Source organism: Manihot esculenta, chromosome 1 (genome assembly GCF_001659605.2).
Source record: "Manihot esculenta cultivar AM560-2 chromosome 1, M.esculenta_v8, whole genome shotgun sequence".
Classification (NCBI taxonomy): domain Eukaryota; kingdom Viridiplantae; phylum Streptophyta; class Magnoliopsida; order Malpighiales; family Euphorbiaceae; genus Manihot; species Manihot esculenta.
The window spans coordinates 29400815-29413386 of NC_035161.2; the positions used below are offsets into that span (position 1 = coordinate 29400815).

General features: G+C 33.8%; 1 protein-coding gene across 3 annotated transcripts; it reads right to left on the bottom strand.

Moving 5' to 3' along the window:
- Nucleotides 1–1767: 1767 nt before the first annotated feature.
- Nucleotides 1768–9835, bottom strand: LOC110630026 (polypyrimidine tract-binding protein homolog 1). 3 transcript variants are annotated; one of them, XM_021777324.2, is made up of 10 exons: nt 9497–9828; nt 8386–8595; nt 7086–7148; nt 6927–7000; nt 6696–6791; nt 4684–4741; nt 4495–4599; nt 4327–4408; nt 2695–2807; nt 1768–2436 (listed from the first exon to the last, which is right to left on the bottom strand). In XM_021777324.2, exons 1-10 carry the CDS (start codon nt 9677–9679, stop codon nt 2014–2016), a joined length of 1407 nt encoding a protein of 468 aa, XP_021633016.1. In that variant the 5' UTR covers nt 9680–9828; the 3' UTR covers nt 1768–2013. The 3 variants fall into 3 exon arrangements, with proteins under 3 accessions (XP_021633016.1, XP_021633023.1, XP_021633033.1); XM_021777331.2 differs by having other exon boundaries at nt 8386–8606; nt 9497–9636; XM_021777341.2 differs by having other exon boundaries at nt 2097–2436; nt 2742–2807; nt 9497–9835.
- Between the last annotated feature and the right edge of the window lie 2737 nt (nt 9836–12572).

Below are 12572 nucleotides of genomic sequence, written 5' to 3' on the forward strand. Positions count from 1 at the left end.
AGAGTAAATTATTTACAATCAAAACCTATATAAGATTAATTAAAAGTGTGTATTTATTTGATAGATTTTTTAAGCACTTATTGAAACTTAAGTAAAAATTTAAGTGGTGAATTAAATTTGTAAAGGTTTTTTAGCATTTAGAAAACTTGTTATATGTGAGATTGTTCTCTTATTTCGTAAAAGAGATTTTGTGGAGTGAAAACTCAAGAAAAATTCTTGGGAGAGTAGACATAGGTTCTATTTGTCGAACCAATATAAATTTTCTATACTTAATTTTCTTATCCCTAATCTCTTTATTTCTAACTTTCAATATTTATATGAGATATATATTTACAAGTTAAATCAATACTGATAAAAATATGATAAAATTAGTATGCATTTTCTATTTTTGTTTGGTAGGTGTTTGTTGTGATAAATTCATGCATTAGTTCTTAAGAAAATATTTAAAATATCTATTTTGACCTATGACTTATCCACAAGATAATAGTCACAATTTTTTATTAAAATTTAGAGTAAGAACCGATTTCTATTCACTCTCTTTTAGTCACTTTGGACAATATAAATAGTGATAAAAAATAAAGAAAAGGAGGAAGAGTTGGATTAGTTATACATGCAGGGAAAGTTGTAACAGTTTTTCAATCGACAGCATAAGTAGTGGCAATATAATCAGCCCACAAAGTAGAATATATATACACACTGAGCCAAGTGGGCAACGAGTTTCAAGTTTGGTGTGTTACTTTTTGAAGATATGCTTGGATTTGGCAGTCGCTCGGATCATTTTTGTTGATAGGGACTTGTGAATTTCCTTAGTCTCAGTATGCATGTTTCAATAATGTTTGCTATGTATCACTCTTTAAAAAGAAGTTTCCGTAGTCTCAGAAGCAATGTTGGATTTGGCAGTCGCTCACATTTAACTCTTTTTTTGTTTTTCGTTTAAATTTCATTATTGTTTCTGTTAATACCTCAATTTTTATATTTAAGATGATTATATTTTCCTTTAACATTGCTTGCCAAAATTTAAAACATCTATGACTTTATAGTGTTAACATCAATCCTTAGGTTTTTTTAGGACAAGTTTTATCAAATGATATCTCATTATTATGATAAAAATAGTTACATGTATGATGATATCCAATACTAATGAATATTATATTAATATATATTTATGTACCTAAAACTTTATATAGTACATATGTATAAAATCTCTTTTTTATTTTTATTTTTTGCTTTTTACTATTAATAATTCTTTCTTTTCTTTTTAGGACAGCAACACAGTTCCTTCCCACTTCATAACCCAACTAGGACTAGGGTCACCCACTCAACACGACTGTTAGTGCTGCATCGTCCTTGCGACTCGCGAGACTTGTTGATTTATGAAACTCGAAAAAGCTTTCATTACCAATTTTCAGTTGCAGAAAAGATCGCATCCAAGATAGTAAATTATCACATTCCACCTTGATGCAATTCTAATTCCTAATTGCAATGGAGAGAGGTCAATATCACCCCCACGGACTGACGGACATGCCAAATCCACCTGCCCCAGATTATAGCCCAAGAAAAAATAGCAAAAGCCCCATTGACGCTCAGGCTGCAGGCTACTCTTAAAACTAACCCGAACTTGCAAAGGCGATTGATCAAATCTATTTGCAGTTCAAAAAAAAGGAAATTTTTAATCCACCTCATCTAACATTAGTTACATTACATAATTCATTCACAATTCCATGTCAGACAAAATTGGCTGTAAATTGCAGATAGAAAACCAGACACTAACAAAAGCAAATCTCCACGCTAAAGGCTCAATGTCATTTAAAGATTATGAACAGATTGAAGAAAAGATTACAAATAGATTCCACCTACCATACCAATCTCATCCAGCAGAGAAAGAAATAAGACGGAGAAAAGCAAATATGCCTTTTCTTTCCCCTCTCTTTTTGCAATTCAAGTAAATGTTTATAATCTTAACAAGAAACAAATGCTTGAAAGGCGAAACTGTCCAATGAGGAACATACGACATCATCGGCCATAATAAGGAGGCTGACCTACGGGTGGAGCACCACCAGGCCGCAGATTTGGTTGAATGCCTGTCTGCGTCATTGGCATGGAAGCCACACCAGGAGAAATTGTGCTGCTTTGTGAAAGAGGAGAGGATCCAACAGGCATTGCTGCAGTGACATATGTGGGTACTGGAGGTGCTGAATATGTTTGACCAGGAAATGTGCCAGGAGCTGATGCATAAACTGGTCCTCCTGCCTGCACAGCTGGATCCCAAGCAGGCACTTGCCCAGCAGGAACTTGGGTGGGACCAGCAGCGTAGTTGTTCATGGGGTACATTGGACCAGCCTGAGGATTCTGCCACGCTGTTGGAGCAGAAACCTGTCCTCCTGCTAGCAAACTTGCATCTGGGATGGTGTAATCTCTGCTCTTCTCACTGTAGGCCTGCGAAAGTAAGGAGAAAAAAGTGGGCGAAACAAGAAAACACGAGCAATTAATATATTCGCCAATAGATTTGTGAAAATACAGGACGAAAATCTATTCAACAAGAAGGGGGCAATCAAGTGTCAAGAATCATACATTTTAAAGGACCAAATCTTTTTTGACCAAGAACGGATGCACTTTTTCCTCTTACTCGGCATCATTTATTTTTTCTTCTCATTTTATTCTCATGAACATTAACTCAAAAGCACATTTTTATACCTTTACATTGAGATCAGTATGACGAGAGTATGATAGATGAAGCTTACAATAGCCACCATCATAAATGCAATGTCCTTCTAGAGTTTCTTTGGCTACTGCTGCAGTTGCAATATCTGGAAAACAAAGCACACAAAGATACAGACAAAACACTCAAAATAAAAATAAAAAATAAAAAAAACCATGTTCATCATTAACAATTGGCAGTCACAAACAGAGAAAGTAAACAGTTGTTATCTTTGCCGCACATCCAACATAATAAACAAGTGGTGCCACCAAATCTTCACAGGTCTAAAGTTCTAATGGTCTTCTTGACTAAAAGAAGAAAAGTCCAACACACATTGAGCACCCAAAATTAGCTTCCAGTGATTTTCAAAGTTACATCCTTGAAAAGAAATATTTCTTGAAGCAATTATATGATCAACAAATGCTCTCCATCTATGTTGATGTAAATGTTCTTCCAATGAAATACATATTTAGAGCCCTGTACTATTTGGAATTAACCCATTAAACATTTGATCTAAATCAAAACTTATCAAATACCTGAACTTAAAATTCATAACAATTAAATACAAATTAGCCATATTATCAATAGCTAATAAAAAACAAATATGACTAATTTGTGTTTAATTGTTATGATTTTTAGAAGTTTATATGTTTATTAGGTTAAATAGTACAACGGTATAACTGCATAAGCATGCATTTAGCCTCTTCCTTTCATAAAAGCAGTTATAGGACTGAATTAAAGTTACTCCCTAATGAAGCAAAAATAAAAAAAGCAGAGAAACAACTTTCTCAATAAAAATAATTAGAGTTAATATATAGTTGAACGTCTGAATAGCAGAATGCAATGCAACTCATCAGTTAACACCAAAAAGTAGCTAATCTAGAATGGTTCTCAGAGCAGGAACACCATCTACTCAAAAAAACTAAAGGGCGTGTTTAGTTGTAGAAAACATGCCTGTTTTCTAAAAAAATTTTCCTTGCTTTTCAAAAAAATTAGAAAACGTGTTCATTTTAATTTTTTTACCCTAATTGGAAAACAAAAAACAAATTTTCTGTTTTGTAAATTTTATAAAGGAAATGGAAATCACTGAAATGATTGTTTTACATATTTTCTCCATTACATTGAAAAATTGGAAAACACAGTTTTCCAAAGTGGAAAAACACGGAACTCTCTATATGGATAGACTTTACATAAACAAAACACGATTTTTAATAATTATGTTTATATATTTAAGCATAAATAAATTTCTTTTTATTTTAAATTAATATAAAATGTATGAATTTTTCTCCTTATTTTAAATTAATATAAAAATTAAGGTAGGGAGTATTATAAAAAAAAATAAAAATATTTTCTACAAAAAAAAAAGATAATTTGAACATATTTTATAGTTTTTCCAATTGAAAATAATTTTCAATATCACACGAAATGAACACGTTTTCTCAATTTTCCATGCAACAAAACTGGATGTAGAAAACAAAATGTAGAAAACAGAAAATTGTTTTCTGTAAGTAAACGCACCCTAAACTACTACAATGATTGTGTGATTTGTCTAGAAAAAAGCCATCACACAGACGCTTATAAATCACACTGAATTCATGAACCATACATCATTATGGATGAAGACATACCAGGGTATTGAATTAATGCCTGTGTTCCACCATTTTTCTCAAATATGGCAATCTTTTGGACGGTACCAAATGCAGAAAATACCTAGAACATGCAACAGCCAAAGCATTATGCACAAATTAAAGTAGAACTTCATGCAAGATGCAGTAAAAACAAGGAAGCAGTCTCACTGTGTGAAGCACGTCAACTGTTACTGCATACTGCATATTCTCTATTGATGCAAGAAGAACATTACTCTCTGGTTCTTTCTTCTTTCCGTCAGGACCTACAACAGGCTGAAGAAGACAGAAAGCTTTTCAGTGGAAACTTGATAATGGGTGAAATACAGTGACTTAAAAAAGAAATACTCAAGAATAGACCTGTACAGGTCCCTCAATCGCAGTAGGATTCACAGGAAGATACGGGTTTGTATAGTCCCTGCAGAATTGGGCAAACAAAATATAAAGATATTAGGAAATGCCAAAGGTACTATTGATACTGCATGAGTAGTTGAACAAATTAAGATTCAGATAGATAAAAGATAAATCAATAAATAGTTAATGGCATTATAATGACGCAAACGAAACTGCCAAGAGTTAAATGTTCCTCTACACATTCTGATAAGTATATGGTTTAATAGTGATAACAAAAGAAGGAGAAAAGTGTCTAGTATCGATCATCTGGTCCTGCTCAAAATGAAACCTCATAACCTCAAGGGAAGACTAAGAGAAATGCTTCCTAAAATAACAAAAGTTTATCAATTAATATCAAGTTTAACGGACACAACTGTTTAACTACAACCCCTGAAAAAACAGAGAACAAATAGGAAGGATGGAAACAACAAGAGGAGTTAAATCACACTAATGACTAACCACATCTACAGTATCTTTAGAATATGCATGCAACATTCTAATTTGGAAAATAGCACGCATTACCTAACCACAATGGATTTCTTCAAAGATGAAATTACTTGGGAAAAACAAGCTTCTTCTATCACCTTTTTTTTTATTGTTATATTGCTATCAATATATTGCAGCAGTTGCATGCATACAAGTTTATGTTCACTATGAAATACATTTCAGAGTGCATGCTCATCAAAGGCATAAGGAATAATAAGATGCAAAGGATCCAGGAACCTAATTGCAAAAATGCCTGATAGTAATTAGGAGTAGAGGAAATAAAATTGACAACAAAAAAAAAAGAAAAATAAATAAATGAGAGTAATATTCATAAAAAAATTCAAAATATTAACATCACATTTGCTTGGATGGGATGGAACATAAAGCCTATGTCATGCACCGGTACTGCTGGCCAGACTTTGTTTATTGGTTAGTGTCAAAAACCTAAATTGTTCAAAATCCAATTGGGTTATGACTCAACCAAATACACTAACATCTAAGGTTCCCCTTAAAAGAGAATCTATTATGTGCTTTGAAGTGCATTCTAAGGCAGCTTAATGGATATTTCGACACTGTTGTTAAAAAAAGATAGCCCCAATCGCAGGAGCCATGATAGACTTTACTGGCGTGCAAGGCATCCAGATGGCAATGAAAGGTTATTCGGCATGCCTTTCTCGTGATCTAGGGTCCGGTGCACCATTAACAACTACTCTTAAGTCTCCTCACATTGTCTCGTACATCCGCAAAATCCCTCTAAAGTACAGCTTTATGACAACAACAATATCTGAAAAGTTCTACAAGTGTTAACATAGCCTTTCCAGCAATACTCGCCCTGCTATCTATAAATTAAAAAGGGAAATAAAGTAACATTTACTGATTGTACTAATCTTAAAGTTTATATTGTCATATCCAAACTTAAAATGAAAAGCAAGAACTTACACTTTGCAAATTAAATGCATGCAGAATGCAGAACTTCAAATACTAATTCCGCAACCAAGACTACAAACAATTACCATAATTTTATTTATTTATTTTTAATTTCTTTTGTATTAAAGCAACATTTGTTTCATGCAATGCAATTCAAAATTGATGCATATAGAACTAGAGAAATATCAAACAGTTCAATAAACAAGACTAACAGAAATGATAAAAGTTTCTTGGAAGAAATAGAAATTGTTTGTATTAAGACGCAGTTGCTTCATATGATGCAATTCAACAATGGGTGCATGAACTCTGACTTTAGCATGTGCAAATGTAATATAACTATTGTTAAAGATAAAGGAAATTACTAAGCAGCCATGACAAAACATCTGTATTCTGGCTACCAGGCTTCACTAATGCCCTAGATGACAAAAGCACACATACCAATTAGCAAGACGTCAAATACCAACATTAGTAACATACAGAATGAAAGATACTGATCAACAAGTATGATCAAACATAGAAACATTAGAGAACATCTAAATATAGACCTCCTAGGTCCCTTGCTTTACCTGCTCCTATGAGATTGAAACTTGATATTAAGATCTGTATGTGCAGAATATGAAATGCGCAAGTGACATGAGCCAACATGCTCTGGAAGCAAGTACCTGAATTTTTTAAAACATAACAACAGAAATAGCAATCATCAATGCCTGCTGGTCTGAGTAAATCCAAAATATAGTTGTACAGAAATGTGAGAGAGGTGGAACATGGATGTTTACAGAAGCAAGGATAAGGCATACCTTGGGATACTTCTCCCATCCAAGGCAACCCTTGCAGAAGATGCAGTCTCCGCATCAGTGAATTGAATAAGTGCCTGCCAGGATATTCCATAAATAAATCATGCAACAGAGGAATAAAATGCACATCTAGAAAACATAAAAGTAATTTTGACAACTCACCTGGAAACCAGCAGCCTTTTCAAAAGTAGCAATTTTATGCACAAAGCCAAAAGCAGAAAATACCTGAAATAAGGTTCAAACATATATGATCGCACATTTTAATAGCATATAAAATCAACAATTGCTTACAACCATTGTAGGCCATACCATGCATCGAGAGAAAGCAACAAAGTTTAAAAACCCAAATATTTGAGAAATAAGTGCAGAATAACACCTGTACATGTATGCGTCAAGATAGACCTTAGAAAGGAGTATGACGTACATGATAATATTTCCAAACTGTCTCCAACAAAAGAATCTAAATAAGAGGCATCACCATCTGTATTCAACTAATTTGAATTAAAATTGACTGATAATTAATACATAATCCAATCAGGATGCTAGCTCTGTATAAAGCATGAGAAAATATGAAGGTATCTTTTCCCAATAAATTGGGAGGGAAAAAGCTATTGTTCAACAATTGCAGAAAGATGCTTTAAGCATATAGAACACAACCATGAAATAACGAAATAACAATGGAAACTAAAATAAGAGATTTAGACAGGTTACCAATACCATTATGTGGAATATTAGGCATGTCACTCCACAAAGCAAGCACTGTAACATTTTATGAATGAAATCTTCTATCTAGCATCTTTAAGGAAAATTATCCGTGTAAAGTACATGCAGAATTTGCACTGGGTTATGGCTAAGCACTAATGGAACTGCAATGAGTCCCAGGAAGGGCAAAGAAAAAAAAAATGAAACAGATTGATTCTTCCCAAAAATACAATAAGGTATTACACTTTTATTGGGAAGGAGACAAACATAGGCCAAATATGCCTTTTGCACCATCTTACACCTTAAATAGGGAGGCAGGCATGTATGTAAGTGACCATACAACAATCACCAACTGCCCATTAGATCCCAATCCAGGACAAATTTTGCTGGGGTACTAAACTCGTATTAAAAAACAAAAAGAAAAGGATATTATTGTCCTCGATGATGCTATCATTTCACGGTGCTAAATAGAACTCAACTTAGTCTCTAACCCAAATCTAACTGGCATTTAATACAATCCTTCACTTCCAGTTAGCCGTTTTATAGATAAACCTTAATTCACTTTCTTTATGATAGATTCAAAAATCCTTCTCAATGATTGGGAAAAAAGAAAATTGTGTTTGAACAAGATACATGTATAGCTAACAAATGAACAAAAAATATGCAAATACGTCCTTGATTCATATATTTATTATTATGTTCCCATCACAACTAGAAATATCTCCAAAAATGTGAGATATTCCAGACAGAAAGCACTTACCAAGTGGATGACATCAATGCTCACATCACCAGCTTCAACTCCCTCGATTGTTACCAGCAAAACATTTCCAGGAACATCACCTGGACTTTTGTTGTTGACAATTTCATGCCTGTTTGAGTATTGAATATACACTGTCTTACCACGAACCTGTGCAGGCTCAGATGATGAAGCATAGTAAGAGACCATTTGAATTGCCTGATTTAAGTCTGCCTGCAAAAGTGCTTTTACAACTCCAGTCAACATTTAGGTCAAGCAGGAAGATTATATGATACTTTTTATGAGAAAAAAGGGGCCTATTTAGGAGCAAGTAAACACAATATCATAGTAATGAGCTGAAAGAAACAATCACAATTATAAGCAAGACGGGCATGAGAATAACTAAATGACAACTCTGCAGCAACAAGTTCATTTGAATAGAAGAACACATAAAAAAGCTCTTTCAACCACTAGGGAGCACACTATTACTCCATGTTCCCAATTTATGCATGGCACCTACTAACCTACATATTTCCAGACACATCCAACTCCCAAAGGTAACCCAACTGAATTACTTCCGCAGCAGCAAAAGGAGGAAAAGCAAATGTTACAGCTTGCAGTAAGACTACTCAAACTATTCGCTATGCTATTGGAACCAGCATAACCCTAATTAACTAAGACCTATTTTATTTAGCTCTATAATAAATGAAACACCTTCAGAAAACAATAATGAAGCATTTCTCCTCCAAGCAAACTGCACTAAAATTGAAATTCTGTAGCTCCAACGAACTTCCGGGAGTGCATTAAAAACAAACAAGCAAAATAAATAAATAAATAGATAAACCCGAATTAGTTCAAATTTAGCATATAAAGGCATAGTTGAATATAAAAAAGTATACACTTCAAACTTCCAAAATTTTCAGGAGACTGTTTTATGATAATAGGAAGGATCAAATTCGAACCAAACTGATTAAGCTACTCAAAACAGGCCTACTATTGTAACCCTCAATCGATCTCCAAACTCTTCAACTACCTAACGAAAAAATTCACGGAATAAAAACAATTTCTAGGTAAAGATGCAACAAAAACGGAAAAGAAAGAGAGAGAGAGAGCGAGAGAGAGAGGATAAGCTTACGAATTCGACAAAAGCTTGATTCCGATTGGCACCAACATTGCACTTAGTGTTGACAATCTTCCCGAAGGGTTTACAGAGCTCAATCAGCTCCTCCTCCGTGCACTCCCATGGAAGATTCCGCAGATGCAAAACCTTCGATGGGGTTTGTGTGTATCGAAATTGAGGCTGCCCCGAGGTTGACATCTATAGCAATTCGGGATTTAGCTCACAGAGGGATGGGGGGAGGGGGGGCGTCTGGGTGTCTAGAAACTGCTGGGATTTTCCGGGAAAATATTGGGGATGCGTTTTGGAGTCATTCAAAGAGCGATTGGCTCTCATGAATTTTTATGTGGTTAGATATAACCATGGATCGCCTTCTAATGTTGCAGACCCGGCCGGGGTCTGGTTTAAAATTATATTCGGACCAAAATTGAATTGGTCTAATCTAAAATTAAAATCAAATAAAAAAATAGTTTAAATTATAAAAACATCTTAAATACTATAAGCTTAAACAAAATTTTAAATACTGTAAGAAACTACTGATCCAATTTGAAGTAAACTAATTTTTTTTTTTTTAAATACAACTTAAAGTCTGACCTTAATTAAAACTAAAACCAAATCTAGGTGAAACCTTTGATTGAATTCCGATTAATCTTAATTTTTAAACCAAAATCAAACAATTAAAAGTTGTATCCCCACTCTTTTTAATTTCAGTTTTTTGGGACAAAATTTGTTCATTATAATTTAGATTCACATAACCTAAATTAATATTAAAGATTGTAAGGAATTATCTGAAAAAAAAAAACATTTTTTTAAAATTATATATTAAAATTAGACCGAATTAATTAAGATGAAAACTAAAACTATAATCTAAATGTTGATTCAATTGGTATAATAAATTATTTTATAAAAGAAAATTTTAATTCATAACATTCATTATTTCTTTTGAAATAAAAATTAGAGTAAAACACTTTCATATTTATTAAACATATTTGACATTATTTTAGTTAATATTTTTATTATATTAATTATTATATTTATAAATTTTTTTTATAATAGGAATCGATGATTGGAGAGCCAAACCTGACACTTATACTAACTTATGTCTGTGATATACAATGATTTTGATTGTATTTGACATTTAAAATGTCTGTTGCGCGGTTGTTGCGCTTCAATGGCACTTTAATTTCTCAGCAGCAAAACTGGAGCGAATTTATTTTGATCCTCAAACATTTGGTGAATGTCTATGATTACATATTTGTTTAACTCATAAGTCAAGCTTACAGACTCCCAGTATCATTCAACTGAAGTCCCGCCTTGTGAGCTCTCTTCACACAAATCTGAATGGAATTTACTTGGAATGATAGTGGGAGGCCGACCACTGATCTGGGACCAGAAAATATGCAGTCATTACTTTCCTGAACCTTCTTTTGTATTACTTTGGCGAAATAACAGTTGGGGATGAGTTCTTTGGCCCGCCAAGTACGCCTGAAGCTTTCACCCATGTTTCCAGGTGCTTGTCCCACGTGTATTGTCTCATGAAATCAATGATTCCAAGAACTAATTCATTCTTCTCTTCATCCACCCCAACTAAACAATGAGTAATCCACTACATCAATGGTCTGCATCAGTATAAACATAAAACAATTAACATTTTGAAAATGAATCCATTTTAACGCTGGACAAGCTGCACAAGGTATTTCAGATGTTTTACAACCACCCATTCTCTCAAACCATATACTCTAAGACAGAGTTTGATACTTACTGCAAGAAAAGAAGTATCATTTCAGACAGCTGTCTCCAGTAATCGTTTTGCCTTGTTTTTAACAAAAATAGGAGAAGTTGGCATTGCTTCAATTAAGTTTTGATCTAACAGAACTTTATTGCACCCACTAGAATCAGGATTATATCGTGATCTGGAAGATCCTTCAAGATCATAAAGGCGGGTCTCGTTCCTTCCGAACAGAAGATTCTCCATGATCAAAACAAAGAAGAAGAGGCAATTGAAAGAAGTTGCCCATGAAGAGAAAAAAAAAAAAAAAGATGCAGGCTTGAGAAGGAGTTGCTGAAGATGATAAAAGAAGAAGGAGAAGGCGATTGAAATAATATTATTAAACTAACCTTAAAAATAGATAGAAAGACTGTATAGTTAATGGATTTAGAATGGAAAGATGTTTTAATTTATTTTAAAAAATATAAAGATTAATTTATAAATATAATAATACTTAGAAATTAAAGCGTATATCTACCTATTTTTACTAAACATTAGTTATTTAAAATTTTAAATATTTATGAACTGCACAGATAAAAACTAACACCCACTCGGTAAATTTCAGAGATGGTAGAAGAACTATGTCCAGTTTGAGTAAATTTACCCACCTAACTCTTTAACTCCCTTGAGACAAGTATTATTTGCAGAGAACAGGGCCTCATTTACTATGAAGTAATAAAAGTGTAGCTACTCAGATTTACGTGATGGGATAGATCTTTGGGAATTTTCTCTCGGTCTTAGCACCAATGCATGGTCACATCCATTGACAACAACCATCCAAGTTACTCGCCTTAATCTTCTGTTCCACCCAGCAGATAAAGGGCACTTGTTGGACACTTCTAAAGCTTAGCTGCCCTCTATGTACAATAGCTAACAACATTAATACTTCAACTGTTGACCAACAGTTCAACATATCTCTTTATAAACAACCCTGTGGATTCTGCCTTGCTTCAAATCTCATTAGCCAACGATCTGCCAAGGTTCTCTTGTAGTCCAATCCGCTTGGTCTCCTCCTCCTGTTTCCAACTTTTTTTTTAAAAATAAAGTCTTTCATTTTTGTAGTAAGGAATGTTGGGTTTCTCCTTGGGGAAATTCCTGCACCTCAGTTCCATATTTGAGTCTGTGCGTGGCATTATTCCGTTATTGGTCGGAAGAAGAAATGATTGTTTTTATAACCATATTCATTTTTGTTATTACTTTTCATCATAGGTCTTGCATGAATGGAGGAGCTCATGCGGCGCAGCCAAGGATGACTTGCCGGCTAGCTCTTGTAGCATGCTTATACTTTGCCATTAACTAAGGATGATGTGTCTGGCCAGTAGATGA